This window comes from Cucurbita pepo, chromosome 9, assembly GCF_057944985.1.
Source record: "Cucurbita pepo subsp. pepo isolate OVF chromosome 9, ASM5794498v1, whole genome shotgun sequence".
NCBI classification, from domain to species: Eukaryota; Viridiplantae; Streptophyta; class Magnoliopsida; order Cucurbitales; family Cucurbitaceae; genus Cucurbita; species Cucurbita pepo.
This window is the reverse complement of record NC_141806.1, coordinates 7369201-7385458: the sequence shown is the minus strand read 5'-3', so window position 1 is coordinate 7385458 and position 16258 is coordinate 7369201. Positions and strand designations below refer to the sequence as shown.

General features: G+C 33.6%; 2 protein-coding genes across 2 annotated transcripts; both read left to right on the top strand.

Annotated features, from left to right (window-relative positions):
• The first annotated feature begins 2890 nt into the window (after positions 1-2890).
• LOC111785761 (protein neprosin-like) lies at positions 2891-5258 on the top strand. The gene is made up of 7 exons (XM_023666152.2): positions 2891-3094; positions 3161-3247; positions 3319-3522; positions 4213-4377; positions 4449-4502; positions 4580-4726; positions 4810-5258. The coding sequence occupies exons 1-7, from the start codon at positions 2891-2893 to the stop codon at positions 5185-5187; spliced, it is 1239 nt and encodes a 412-aa protein (XP_023521920.2). The 3' UTR covers positions 5188-5258.
• Positions 5259-11408: 6150 nt separating this feature from the next.
• LOC147791221 (protein neprosin-like) lies at positions 11409-13762 on the top strand. Its single transcript, XM_087126989.1, has 7 exons — positions 11409-11612; positions 11679-11765; positions 11837-12040; positions 12731-12895; positions 12967-13020; positions 13098-13244; positions 13328-13762. Exons 1-7 carry the CDS (start codon positions 11409-11411, stop codon positions 13703-13705), a joined length of 1239 nt encoding a protein of 412 aa, XP_086983115.1. The 3' UTR covers positions 13706-13762.
• The last annotated feature ends 2496 nt before the right edge of the window (positions 13763-16258 follow it).

The following is a 16258-nucleotide window of genomic DNA, read 5'->3' as shown; positions in this document are numbered from 1 at the left end:
CCGACATTAACCTTGAGCTATAAGTCTAGCTTTATTTCCAACGACATTCCAATTTGCATCAATTTTATTTCTAAAAACAGTTCCAATAATGAAAATACTAGAGGGCCTTGGAACTAATTCCCAAATTTTGTTCATTTCAAGTTGATTTAGTGTTGTTGTGCAGCTAAAATCCAAAACTCATAATTTTTTTGCATCCTTAAGATTTTTTTGCTTCAGTTTGAGAAACAAATGTAAGATTATTAAAAAAAATTAATAGAAGGACGAGTTTTCACACCTTGTTCGAGATCACCAATAATATAGTCCTTGAGATGAGATAAGACATACCTCCATTCTTTTAGCATTGATGAAGAACCTTCATCCTCCTTCTAATCTCAGTTTACTTTTGCTTTACTTTAAACAGTTTCTTTCATTTTGTCACTCACAAGTAAAACTACAGAGTTTTTTTCTCAATCATCACTATAAATAGACTCATTACCAATATTATTACAAGATTCATCCAATACACATACATAGATTTCCTCAACAATACACATACATAGATTTCCTCAATAACTAAAGTTCTCTCGTTAAAAACTCTATAAACTTTACACGAATAACGAAGAAAAATACCAATAGAACCAAAATTTTCTATTTCCAATTTTTCGAAATAAAAGACTTTTAAATACCCAATATTTGGGATTTGATTATGCCAAATTCATAAGGAGTTTTATCTAAAGAGGGTCTAATTAAAACTCTATTTGAAAGCGGTATTAACCGATTCCGTCGAAAAAAAAAATATTTTGGGTAATCATACTAGTTTAAAATTGATATAGCAAATTCGTGTAAAGTATGATTTTTCTTTTCAACCACACCATTTTGTCGAGGAGTCATGAGAAAAACCATTATCTTCACAAATTTTTTTCAAATGCTAAAGTGTCAAATTCTCCTCCATTAACACTCCTAATAATTAAAAAAAACTCTTTTTACAAAACTAGCAAATCTTTTTAAGACATCATTATTATGTTTTATCATCGAAACCCAAGTAAATCTCGAAAAATCATAGTCATTCCCTTCCTAACTGGGTATTTGTAATAGTTGAAGATGTAGAAATCACATTCTTAAATTTGAAAGAGAAATTGGTTTGCTTAAGCCTTTAACAATCCTCACAAATTTTATGTTTTTCGAATTTAAATTTAAGAAGACCCACAACTAATGAATTTTTTTGAGATATTTGAAATAAGTGCATATTAGCCCGTTCTAATCTTCTATGTCAGGCCAAGAATTATTATGCAAAGTCGAAAGACATTCATTATTTGTAGGACAATTCTTTGAATCAGTAGTGTATACATTGTTATCTCTATTTCCAACCAACAAAACTTTTCTATCACTACCATTTTCAATTATGCAATTATTTTTTTATCAAATATAACTCTAAAATCTTTGTCACATTATAAGCCATGCTTTAAACCATCAACAAAAAGTACATTTTCAATAAGAGTACAAATGTCATTACCTATCGTACCCTCACCAATTATTTTACCTTTTACCACCAAAGGTTACTAAGCCACCATCCTTCTTGTAATAATTCACAAACTTTGATTGATTGGAACCACTATACAACAAGTACCACCTTCTTTGGAGGCTTTCAAACAAACCTAAAACAAATATTCAAAATTGACCTTTTGGGAGGGGTGTACATTCAACCCGACAACCCGACAACCCGGACCAACCTAACCCAAACTATAAGGGTTGGGTTGGGTTGGATTAGCATTTCGGGTAGGGTTGGGTTCATTTTTCTGAACCCGAACTGAATCGGTTCGGTTTTGGGTTCATGGGCAAAACGCTCGGGTTGACCCGAGCCAAATAAATTTTATTTATATATATATATATATATATATATTTTTTTTTTTTAAAATACCTTAATATTTCATACTCTTTTTAAAACACGTTACAATAAACTATAACTAACTTTTCATACTCTATTTAAAACACGTTAGAATAAACTATAACTAACTTGTTCCTTTCATGATCTACCGTTGTATTTTTGTTACTTTAACCAATTCTAAAAAATGTCGGTATGTAGTTGTCTTTAGTTTTATGACAATATTGAACTATGTTAATATGTTACAATTTTCGCTCCTTATTTTTTATTGATTTTTTTTTTTTTTTTTTTTTTTTTTTTTGTCAATAATTATAGATTGATTTATGTTTGTTTGACAACTTTTAATATATTTTATTTAAGATTATATCCGAATTAATTATAGATCGTGGATAAATAAAACTTAAAAAAAAAAATTGACAACCCAACCCGAAAATAGAGGGTTGGGTTGGGTTGGGTTGTGAAAAATTTTGGGTTGGGTTGGGTTACCAATCCAACCAACCCGAACTTTTGGGTTGGGTCAAAAAAATCCCCCAACCCGACCCAACCCGAACCATGTACACCCCTGACTTTTGGTACCCATACTTGTTTTGGTCCTAAAAAATTATTCTTCACAAATTTAGGAATCCATTTCATGTTTGCATTCATACTAAAGATACTGTATTTATATAGGTAACAAGAATAATTTTTAATGTAATTAAAGTATTTCCTGTCTTCAATAATAATTCAACCAAACAATTTCATAAATATATTCCTAGCCGACAAAAACCAAAAAAAGAATGAACCTTTAATTTATTTTTTATTTTATTTTTATTTTGTTTGTTGTTGAAACAGCTGCCAGATGAGAGGACCCAACTTTAAGCCACAAAAAGAATGAAACAGTTAATTCCCACTCCCCTGTTCTAATACTCATATATATATATATATATATATATATATAATATATATATATTACATATATATATTATACTAAGAAAAAGAAGAAGACAAACACAAATGATAATGACCCATGTTTTTTTTTTCGGATTAAGTATGGATTCTAAAACTTTCCACCGTCCTCTTCTTCCTGTTCTTGTTTTTTCCCTTCTTGTCGTTTCATCGTTTTGTCGTCCCGACAAAAAAATCTATCCCAATAACCATACGGCGGCGTTCCGGTCGGAGAATCAGTTGAAGAAATTGAAGCTTATTCAAGCTGATCTTAACCGAATCAACAAGTTCCCTGTCAAAACCATTCAGGTCTGTAACTCTTGTTTAATCTCCTCAATTTTGGAGCTTGATTGTGATGCTTTTATTTGGGTGCAGAGTCCGGATGGTGACTTTATAGATTGTGTTGAAACTCATCGGCAGCTAGCTTTTGATCATCCATTGCTCAAAGGAAAGAAGCCATTGGTAGGTTCAAGGAATCTGAGGCTAAATTTTCGAAATGGGTTTTGTTTTTAATTGTGGAAATGGTGTTTCAGGATCCGCCGGAGAGACCGTATAACCAGAGCCATTCCGGTGAGGTGGAGACGGAAATGTTCCAATTATGGAGCATGTCTGGAGAATTCTGCCCAGAGGGGACAGTTCCGATCAGAAGAACGACAGAAGAGGATATGTTGAGAGCGAGTTCGGTTCAGAGATTTGGAAGAAAAGCCAGCAGAGACTCTCCCAGCAAAGGCCATGAGGTCAGTCTTTAACCAAATTAAACTCAGCTACCTAGTCGATATTGTTCTCTTTCGGCTTTTCCCTTTCGGGGAAGAAGTTTAACACTCTTATAAAGAGGGTGTTTAGTTCTTCTCCCAACCAATGTGGGGATCTCACAATCTACCCCTTCGGGGCCTGTTCTCTTTCGACTTTTCCTTTTCGGGTGCAAGTCTATTAATGGGAGGCTTCCACACCTTTATAAAGGGTGTTTCGTTTCCTCCCAACAACAAACGTGGGATCTCACAATCCACCCCCTTGCAATCATTTCCTTCTCCAATCAAAGTGGGACCTCCCAATCTACTCCCTTCGGGGCCGAGCGTCCTTGTTGACACACTGCCTTTGTCCACCCACTTTGGGGCTCAATCTCCTCGCTGGCACATCGCCCGATGTCTTGCTCTATACCAAACAGCCCAAGCTCACCGCTAGCAGATATTATCCTCTTTGGGGTTTTTCCTTTCGGGCTTCCCTCAAGATTTTTAAAAAGACTCAGCTAGCAAGAGGTTTCCACACCCTTGAAAAAGGTGTTTCGTTCTTCTCCCTAACCGATGTTCTCCTTCCTAGCATATGTGGAATCTCACGTCTTTCTCTCCAAAATATAGAGTCCTCCATTGTAAATTTTAAGATTTTGGGGAAACCCATATGGAAATGAATGTAAATTTTGTTGGTGGCAGTATGCAGTGGGGTTTGTAGGTGGAGGACAGTACTACGGAGCCCAGGCAAGCATGACTGTATGGAAGCCGCGGGTCAACTATCGATTCGAGTTCAGCCTCTCACAGATATGGCTCGTCTCCGGTACATTCCCACATGATCTCAACAGCATTGAAGCTGGGTGGCAGGTAACTTTCTAAACCGATTCAATCTTCTAATCCATACAAATTTTAATTCTATGCCTAACTTTTCTCTACAGGTCTACCCGAAGATGTATGGAGACAACAATCCAAGATTCTTCACTTATTGGACAGTAAGAACACTAAAACACAAAAATTAGCAACAAAATCAGATAAAAAATGAAATGACGGTAACATTTTGGATGAACAGTCCGACGCATATCAAGCAACAGGCTGCTACAATTTAATCTGTCCAGGCTTCGTTCAAACCAACCGTAGAATCGCCCTTGGAGCTGCAATTGCTCCAACTTCCTCCTACAACGGCGCCCAATTCGATATCAGCTTACTGGTTTGGAAGGTAACCGATTTCAATTTCATGCGTTTTCTTGAAGATTGTGAGTCCAAATTGAATTGGGGGTTGTTGTTTGTGGTTGTTCAAAGGATCCGAAGCACGGGGATTGGTGGTTGGAATACGGGTCAGGTGTGGTGATCGGGTACTGGCCGGCGTTTTTGTTCACTCACCTTCGAAGCCACGCAACGAAGACACAGTTTGGCGGAGAGGTGGTGAATAAGAGGTCGTGGGGATTTCACACGGCGACGGAAATGGGGAGTGGGCATTTCGCCGGTGAGGGGTTCCGAAAAGCTGCTTATTTTCGTAATATGAAGGTTGTGAATTTGGATAATAGGTTGATTCCATTGTCGGATTTGAAGGTTTGGGCAAATAATCCAAATTGCTATAATATTCAACCTCGAAATGATAGAGTTTGGGGAAATTACTTTTACTATGGAGGGCCGGGAAGAAATGTGAAGTGCCCTTAATTAATTTAATTTTCTCATGGGTCAATTTGGGGTTTTTATTTTTTTTTTTTTATTTTTTTATTTTTTTTTTTTTTTTTTGTCCCTTCAAATTTAGATCACTAAAATGAAATATAGAGTTGGACTATGGTTGTGATATTTATTAAAGACTAGCATTTAACTTGTGGAGACCTCTTGCTAGCAAAATAAAAGTGTAAAAATACTTTGATGGGAAAGAGTGAAAATAAGCTAAAGATGGGAGATAGAGTGAAAAGACCGCTAACAGGATCGAGATAAAATCTTATTTAAATAGAGAATAAAAGAGGGAATGAAAATACTTTATAGGTGGAACAGTGCGGAATGAGAATGTGAAAAGACCTAATAAATAAATTATGTCGAGATAAAATCACATCTTGAAAGTTAGAACGGGGCAGAATGAGAGTGAGAAGAGAGTGAAAAAACCCTAATAGTTGAAAAGGGTCGAGATGAAATCTCATTTAAACAAAGAATAAAAGAAGGAATGAAAAATCCTTGATAGGTAAACGAGGTCGAGACATGAATTATATTTCTCATCTTCATCTCCTATCCCTTCCCAATCACCACTCGCACCACCCTTTATAAGTATAATCGATAAAAAAAAAAAAAAAAAAAAAAAAAAAAAAAAAAAAAAAAAAAAAAAATTCTCTAACAAGGATAAAAAAAAAAACAGAGTAGAAGATGATAATTACACTAGAATAGTTCAATAAATACCCCCAATCAATTATGAAAAACTTAGAACATGCAATAAATCACCGGAACAATTTCGAGATAAAACAGGAAAGAGTTAAAAAATATAATACCATAGTTTTTTAGTAGGTTAGTCAAACTCGACCACCTACTTCAAAGCGTGAACAAACTTTACTCTTTCCTCGAATAAGAGCCCAACCGCTACACTGCTCTTTTTACGAATTCAAGAGCAAACTCAATCATTTCCACGACTTATGATCAAACTGGTACAAGTATTTGAATTTTGCAGTAACACACCGCAACTCTCTAAAAAAAACAGTAGATTCATAATTTGATCACTCAAATAAGACGGAGAGTCACCATGAACACTCTAGTACTCTAGTAAAAAAACTATGGAAATGATGTGTTAAAATATAGAGAAGAGAATGAGTTTTAAGAGAAGTGGCAAAAATAGTTATTAATACTGTACCATACCAAAAAAAAAAAAAAAAAAAAAAAAAAAAAAAAAAAAAAAAAAAAAAAAAAAGGTGAACTATTAAATTATCTTTTTATATTTATGGTGGGGAGAAAAATGAAAGTAGATCACTAAAGTTTTATTTTATTTTGTTTTTTTAAAATATAATAATATAATATAGTATAAAAATCAATTTGAATTTGGTTTTTTTTTTATTTTATCAATATTTTTTATAATTCAAATTATATAGGATGTATAAGTAATTTTATTTCTATTTTTTAAAAAGTAATTTGAAACTCCACCATTTGATACTCCTGTAATAAATGTCATATTTTGATTGGTCCATGATGTTAATTTTACCGTCACACTATCACGTCAGGTATTTTGTTTCGACTGCAACTCCTTCGTTTTTCTTCGTTTTGAGTGATTGAAAAAGGGGTTGAAATCGTATTCTCAACCTTACATATACAATTTAAAATAGAGATAGTTTGTTAATAATTAAGTATAGGTTTGTTATCATCAAAACATAATTAATTAGATTACGGGAGTGTAGGCTTGTTATCATCAAAATATCAATTAATTAGATTGTGGGCCAAAAGCCAACAATCGCCTTTTTTTTTTTTTACGATGATTTCAAGAAAGATGGTAGGAAATTCATAAACCTAAATAATACATATGTCCAAATAATAATATCAATGCATTTTAATATATTATCAATAATTTCGTACTTGAAATTCACTCAAGAGCATATTCTCTGTCTGTATTTATGCCTCACTAAATTATGAAACATCAAAACAATGAAGTGATTCATAAATTGCAAAGCAACAAACTTAGAACATATCTTTCTTAATTTTCATCCGCTTTGTAATCATAAAAAAGAACAATTGAAAAATAATAAATTAAGAATGACATAATGGCTCGATGAGAATATGCTTTCAAAAATTATAAACAAGATTATAAAATTCAACAAGATATATCACAACTAATAATACCAAACTCAAGCCTATTTTTGAAAAAAATTATTGGATTAGTGAAAATATCAGCTAATTGATTAGTAGAGCTTACAAAATCAAGAATAATATGTCAATTTTGTACCTGCTCTCTAATACAATGATGTCCAAGTCAATATGTTTAGTTTTAAGAACCATGAATATGATTTTTGGTTAAATTGACCGCAGAATAGTATCACAAAATATTGGCACACTATCAAATTTTAATCCAAAATCACCAATAGTTTGTTTCATCCAAAGAATTTGACCACAACAACTGCCAACCGTAATATATTCCGCTTCGGTAGTAGCTAAGGCAACCGAATTTTGCTTTTTACTAAACCAAGAAACTAATGAACTGCCAAGAAATTGACGAGTTCCATGGGTACTTTTACGATCAAGTAATTTTCTAGCAAAATCCGCATAAGAATATCCTACCAATTTAAACTCAACCTTTCTATGATACTACGCTCCTAAATTAATAGTCTCAAGCAAATATTTAAATATTCTTTTAATTGCATGTAAATGAGATTCTCTGGGACAAGATTGAAACCTAGCACAAAAAACATACACTAAACATAATATCGGGTCTACTGGCGACCCAATCGTACCTTTATAAGATTTAATATCCATACATTTACCGTTTTCATCCTTGTCAAGCTTAGTGGATGTGCTCATTGGAGTTTTTGCAATCTTACCTTCGTTGAACTTGAATCTCTTGAGTAAATCTTTAGTGTGTATTTCTCTTATTTATGAAGATACCGTTTTGAGTTGTTTGATTTGAATTCCAAGAAAGAAACTAAGCCCTCCCATCATACTCATCAACTCACTTGATATAAAGAAGGATTAGTAGCCTGTCAATTTCTTTAATTTTAACAATAAGAGTAGTGTCGAGTTTACCCATTTTAAAATCATAACCACTAAGAAAATTAATAAGTCTATCGTACCAAGTTGGAGCTTGTTTTAAGCCATCAAGAGCCTTTTAAAACTTATATGCATCGGAGGAAAATAAAAATTTCCAAATACGGGAGGTTGTTCTACATAAACTTCCTCCATAATATAACCATTTAAGAACGCACTTTTCGCATCCATTTGATACAATATAAAATTTTCGTAAGAATTAAAAGCGAGTAACATTCTAATAGCTTCTAATCTAGCAACGGGCGCAAAAGTTTCTTCATAGTCTATACCTTCCCTCCCGACATTAACCTTGAGCTATAAGTCTAGTTTTATTTCCAACGACATTCCAATTTGCATCAATTTTATTTCTAAAAACAGTTCCAATAATGAAAATACTAGAGGGCTTGGGACTAATTCCCAAATTTTGTTCATTTCAAGTTGATTTAGTGTTGTTGTGCAGCTAAAATCCAAAACTCATAATTTTTTTTGCATCCTTAAGATTTTTTTGCTTCAGTTTGAGAAACAAATGTAAGATTATTAAAAAAAATTAATAGAAGGACGAGTTTTCACACCTTGTTCGAGATCACCAATAATATAGTCCTTGAGATGAGATAAGACATACCTCCATTCTTTTAGCATTGATGAAGAACCTTCATCCTCCTTCTAATCTCAGTTTACTTTTGCTTTACTTTAAACAGTTTCTTTCATTTTGTCACTCACAAGTAAAACTACAGAGTTTTTTTCTCAATCATCACTATAAATAGACTCATTACCAATATTATTACAAGATTCATCCAATACACATACATAGATTTCCTCAACAATACACATACATAGATTTCCTCAATAACTAAAGTTCTCTCGTTAAAAACTCTATAAACTTTACACGAATAACGAAGAAAAATACCAATAGAACCAAAATTTTCTATTTCCAGTTTTTCGAAATAAAAGACTTTTAAATACCCAATATTTGGGATTTGATTATGCCAAATTCATGAGGAGTTTTATCTAAAGAGGGTCTAATTAAAACTCTATTTGAAAGCGGTATTAACCGATTCCGTCCAAAAAAAAATATTTTGGTAAATCATACTCGTTTAACATTGATATAGCAAATTCGTGTAAAGTATGATTTTTCTTTTCAACCACACCATTTTGTCGAGGAGTCGAGAAGTCATGAGAAAAACCATTATCTTCACAAATTTTTTTCAAATGCTAAAGTGTCAAATTCTCCTCCATTAACACTCCTAATAATTAAAAAAAACTCTTTTTACAAAACTAGCAACTCTTTTTAAGACATCATTATTATGTTTTATCATCGAAACCCAAGTAAATCTCGAAAAATCATAGTCTTCCTAACTGGGTATTTGTAATAGTTGAAGATGTAGAAATCACATTCTTAAATTTGAAAGAGGAATTGGTTTGCTTAAGCCTTTAACAATCCTCACAAATTTTATGTTTTTCGAATTTAAATTTAAGAAGACCCGCAACTAATGAATTTTTTTGAGATATTTGAAATAAGTGCATATTAGCCCGTTCTAATCTTCTATGTCAGGCCAAGAATTATCATGCAAAGTCGAAAGACATTCATTATTTGTAGGACAATCCTTTGAATCAGTAGTGTATACATTGTTATCTCTATTTCCAACCAACAAAACTTTTCTATCACTACCATTTTCAATTATGCAATTATTTTTTTATCAAATATAACTCTAAAATCTTTGTCACATTATAAGCCATGCTTTAAACCATCAACAAAAAGTACATTTTCAATAAGAGTACAAATGTCATTACCTATCGTACCCTCACCAATTATTTTACCTTTTACCACCAAAGGTTACTAAGCCACCATCCTTCTTGTAATAATTCACAAACTTTGATTGATTGGAACCACTATACAACAAGTACCACCTTCTTTGGAGGCTTTCAAACAAACCTAAAACAAATATTCAAAATTGACCTTTTGGCAGGGGTGTACATTCAACCCGGCAACCCGACAACCCGGACCAACCTAACCCAAACTATAAGGGTTGGGTTGGGTTGGATTAGCATTTCGGGTAGGGTTGGGTTCATTTTTCTGAACCCGAACTGAATCGGTTCGGTTTTGGGTTCATGGGCAAAACGCTCGGGTTGACCCGAGCCAAATAAATTTTATATATATATATATATATATATATATATTTTAAAATACCTTAATATTTCATACTCTTTTTAAAACACGTTACAATAAACTATAACTAACATTTCATACTCTATTTAAAACACGTTAGAATAAACTATAACTAACTTGTTCCTTTCATGATCTACCGTTGTATTTTTGTTACTTTAACCAATTCTAAAAAATGTCGGTATGTAGTTGTCTTTAGTTTTATGACAATATTGAACTATGTTAATATGTTACAATTTTCGCTCCTTATTTTTTATTGATTTTTTTTTTTTTTTTTTTTTGTCAATAATTATAGATTGATTTATGTTTGTTTGACAACTTTTAATATATTTTATTTAAGATTATATCCGAATTAATTATAGATTGTGGATAAATAAAACTTAAAAAAAAAATTGACAACCCAACCCGAAAATAGAGGGTTGGGTTGGGTTGGGTTGTGAAAAATTTTGGGTTGGGTTGGGTTACCAATCCAACCAACCCGAACTTTTGGGTTGGGTCAAAAAAATCCCCCAACCCGACCCAACCCGAACCATGTACACCCCTGACTTTTGGTACCCATACTTGTTTTGGTCCTAAAAAATTATTCTTCACAAATTTAGGAATCCATTTCATGTTTGCATTCATACTAAAGATACTGTATTTGTATAGGTAACAAGAATAATTTTTAATGTAATTAAAGTATTTCCTGTCTTCAATAATAATTCAACCAAACAATTTCATAAATATATTCGCAGCCGACAAAAACGAAAAAAAGAATGAACCTTTAATTTATTTTTTATTTTATTTTTATTTTGTTTGTTGTTGAAACAGCTGCCAGATGAGAGGACCCAACTTTAAGCCACAAAAGGAATGAAACAGTTAATTCCCACTCCCCTGTTCTAATACTCATATATATATATATATATATATATATATATATATAATATATATATTATATATATATATTATACTAAGAAAAAGGAGAAGACAAACACAAATGATAATGACCCATGTTTTTTTTTTCGGATTAAGTATGGATTCTAAAACTTTCCACCGTCCTCTTCTTCCTGTTCTTGTTTTTTCCCTTCTTGTCGTTTCATCGTTTTGTCGTCCCGACAAAAAAATCTATCCCAATAACCATACGGCGGCGTTCCGGTCGGAGAATCAGTTGAAGAAATTGAAGCTTATTCAAGCTGATCTTAACCGAATCAACAAGTTCCCTGTCAAAACCATTCAGGTCTGTAACTCTTGTTTAATCTCCTCAATTTTGGAGCTTGATTGTGATGCTTTTATTTGGGTGCAGAGTCCGGATGGTGACTTTATAGATTGTGTTGAAACTCATCGGCAGCTAGCTTTTGATCATCCATTGCTCAAAGGAAAGAAGCCATTGGTAGGTTCAAGGAATCTGAGGCTAAATTTTCGAAATGGGTTTTGTTTTTAATTGTGGAAATGGTGTTTCAGGATCCGCCGGAGAGACCGTATAACCAGAGCCATTCCGGTGAGGTGGAGACGGAAATGTTCCAATTATGGAGCATGTCTGGAGAATTCTGCCCAGAGGGGACAGTTCCGATCAGAAGAACGACAGAAGAGGATATGTTGAGAGCGAGTTCGGTTCAGAGATTTGGAAGAAAAGCCAGCGGAGACTCTCCCAGCAAAGGCCATGAGGTCAGTCTTTAACCAAATTAAACTCAGCTACCTAGTCGATATTGTTCTCTTTCGGCTTTTCCCTTTCGGGGAAGAAGTTTAACACTCTTATAAAGAGGGTGTTTAGTTCTTCTCCCAACCAATGTGGGGATCTCACAATCTACCCCTTCGGGGCCTGTTCTCTTTCGACTTTTCCTTTTCGGGTGCAAGTCTATTAATGGGAGGCTTCCACACCTTTATAAAGGGTGTTTCGTTTCCTCCCAACAACAAACGTGGGATCTCACAATCCACCCCCTTGCAATCATTTCCTTCTCCAATCAAAGTGGGACCTCCCAATCTACTCCCTTCGGGGCCGAGCGTCCTTGTTGACACACTGCCTTTGTCCACCCACTTTGGGGCTCAATCTCCTCGCTGGCACATCGCCCGATGTCTTGCTCTATACCAAACAGCCCAAGCTCACCGCTAGCAGATATTATCCTCTTTGGGGTTTTTCCTTTCGGGCTTCCCTCAAGATTTTTAAAAAGACTCAGCTAGCAAGAGGTTTCCACACCCTTGAAAAAGGTGTTTCGTTCTTCTCCCTAACCGATGTTCTCCTTCCTAGCATACGTGGGATCTCACGTCTTTCTCTCCAAAATATAGAGTCCTCCATTGTAAATTTTAAGATTTTGGGGAAACCCAGATGGAAATGAATGTAAATTTTGTTGGTGGCAGTATGCAGTGGGGTTTGTAGGTGGAGGACAGTACTACGGAGCCCAGGCAAGCATGACTGTATGGAAGCCGCGGGTCAACTATCGATTCGAGTTCAGCCTCTCACAGATATGGCTCGTCTCCGGTACATTCCCACATGATCTCAACAGCATTGAAGCTGGGTGGCAGGTAACTTTCTAAACCGATTCAATCTTCTAATCCATACAAATTTTAATTCTATGCCTAACTTTTCTCTACAGGTCTACCCGAAGATGTATGGAGACAACAATCCAAGATTCTTCACTTATTGGACAGTAAGAACACTAAAACACAAAAATTAGCAACAAAATCAGATAAAAAATGAAATGACGGTAACTTTTTGGATGAACAGTCCGACGCATATCAAGCAACAGGCTGCTACAATTTAATCTGTCCAGGCTTCGTTCAAACCAACCGTAGAATCACCCTTGGAGCTGCAATTGCTCCAACTTCCTCCTACAACGGCGCCCAATTCGATATCAGCTTACTGGTTTGGAAGGTAACCGATTTCAATTTCATGCGTTTTCTTGAAGATTGTGAGTCCAAATTGAATTGGGGGTTGTTGTTTGTGGTTGTTCAAAGGATCCGAAGCACGGGGATTGGTGGTTGGAATACGGGTCAGGTGTGGTGATCGGGTACTGGCCGGCGTTTTTGTTCACTCACCTTCGAAGCCACGCAACGAAGACACAGTTTGGCGGAGAGGTGGTGAATAAGAGGTCGTGGGGATTTCACACGGCGACGGAAATGGGGAGTGGGCATTTCGCTGGTGAGGGGTTCCGAAAAGCTGCTTATTTTCGTAATATGAAGGTTGTGAATTTGGATAATAGGTTGATTCCATTGTCGGATTTGAAGGTTTGGGCAAATAATCCAAATTGCTATAATATTCAACCTCGAAATGATAGAGTTTGGGGAAATTACTTTTACTATGGAGGGCCGGGAAGAAATGTGAAGTGCCCTTAATTAATTTAATTTTCTCATGGGTCAATTTGGGGTTTTTATTCTTTCTTTTTTTTTTTTTTTTTTTTTTTTTTTTTTTTTGTCCCTTCAAATTTAGATCACTAAAATGAAATATAGAGTTGGACTATGGTTGTGATATTTATTAAAGACTAGCATTTAACTTGTGGAGACCTCTTGCTAGCAAAATAAAAGTGTAAAAATACTTTGATGGGAAAGAGTGAAAATAAGCTAAAGATGGGAGATAGAGTGAAAAGACCGCTAACAGGATCGAGATAAAATCTTATTTAAATAGAGAATAAAAGAGGGAATGAAAATACTTTATAGGTGGAACAGTGCGGAATGAGAATGTGAAAAGACCTAATAAATAAATTATGTCGAGATAAAATCACATCTTGAAAGTTAGAACGGGGCAGAATGAGAGTGAGAAGAGAGTGAAAAAACCCTAATAGTTGAAAAGGGTCGAGATGAAATCTCATTTAAACAAAGAATAAAAGAAGGAATGAAAAATCCTTGATAGGTAAACGAGGTCGAGACATGAATTATATTTCTCATCTTCATCTCCTATCCCTTCCCAATCACCACTCGCACCACCCTTTATAAGTATAATCGATAAAAAAAAAAAAAAAAAAAAAAAAAAAAAAAAAAAAAAAAAAATTCTCTAACAAGGATAAAAAAAAAAACAGAGTAGAAGATGATAATTACACTAGAATAGTTCAATAAATACCCCCAATCAATTATGAAAAACTTAGAACATGCAATAAATCACCGGAACAATTTCGAGATAAAACAGGAAAGAGTTAAAAAATATAATACCATAGTTTTTTAGTAGGTTAGTCAAACTCGACCACCTACTTCAAAGCGTGAACAAACTTTACTCTTTCCTCGAATAAGAGCCCAACCGCTACACTGCTCTTTTTACGAATTCAAGAGCAAACTCAATCATTTCCACGACTTATGATCAAACTGGTACAAGTATTTGAATTTTGCAGTAACACACCGCAACTCTCTAAAAAAAACAGTAGATTCATAATTTGATCACTCAAATAAGACGGAGAGTCACCATGAACACTCTAGTACTCTAGTAAAAAAACTATGGAAATGATGTGTTAAAATATAGAGAAGAGAATGAGTTTTAAGAGAAGTGGCAAAAATAGTTATTAATACTGTACCATACCAAAAAAAAAAAAAAAAAAAAAAAAAAAAAAAAAGAGGTGAACTATTAAATTATCTTTTTATATTTATGGTGGGGAGAAAAATGAAAGTAGATCACTAAAGTTTTATTTTATTTTGTTTTTTTAAAATATAATAATATAATATAGTATAAAAATCAATTTGAATTTGGTTTTTTTTTTATTTTATCAATATTTTTTATAATTCAAATTATATAGGATGTATAAGTAATTTTATTTCTATTTTTTAAAAAGTAATTTGAAACTCCACCATTTGATACTCCTGTAATAAATGTCATATTTTGATTGGTCCATGATGTTAATTTTACCGTCACACTATCACGTCAGGTATTTTGTTTCGACTGCAACTCCTTCGTTTTTCTTCGTTTTGAGTGATTGAAAAAGGGGTTGAAATCGTATTCTCAACCTTACATATACAATTTAAAATAGAGATAGTTTGTTAATAATTAAGTATAGGTTTGTTATCATCAAAACATAATTAATTAGATTACGGGAGTGTAGGCTTGTTATCATCAAAATATCAATTAATTAGATTGTGGGCCAAAAGCCAACAATCGCCTTTTTTTTTTTTTACGATGATTTCAAGAAAGATGGTAGGAAATTCATAAACCTAAATAATACATATGTCCAAATAATAATATCAATGCATTTTAATATATTATCAATAATTTCGTACTTGAAATTCACTCAAGAGCATATTCTCTGTCTGTATTTATGCCTCACTAAATTATGAAACATCAAAACAATGAAGTGATTCATAAATTGCAAAGCAACAAACTTAGAACATATCTTTCTTAATTTTCATCCGCTTTGTAATCATAAAAAAGAACAATTGAAAAATAATAAATTAAGAATGACATAATGGCTCGATGAGAATATGCTTTCAAAAATTATAAACAAGATTATAAAATTCAACAAGATATATCACAACTAATAATACCAAACTCAAGCCTATTTTTGAAAAAAATTATTGGATTAGTGAAAATATCAGCTAATTGATTAGTAGAGCTTACAAAATCAAGAATAATATGTCAATTTTGTACCTGCTCTCTAATACAATGATGTCCAAGTCAATATGTTTAGTTTTAAGAACCATGAATATGATTTTTGGTTAAATTGACCGCAGAATAGTATCACAAAATATTGGCACACTATCAAATTTTAATCCAAAATCACCAATAGTTTGTTTCATCCAAAGAATTTGACCACAACAACTGCCAACCGTAATATATTCCGCTTCGGTAGTAGCTAAGGCAACCGAATTTTGCTTTTTACTAAACCAAGAAACTAATGAACTGCCAAGAAATTGACGAGTTCCATGGGTACTTTTACGATCAAGTAATTTTCTAGCAAAATCCGCATAAGA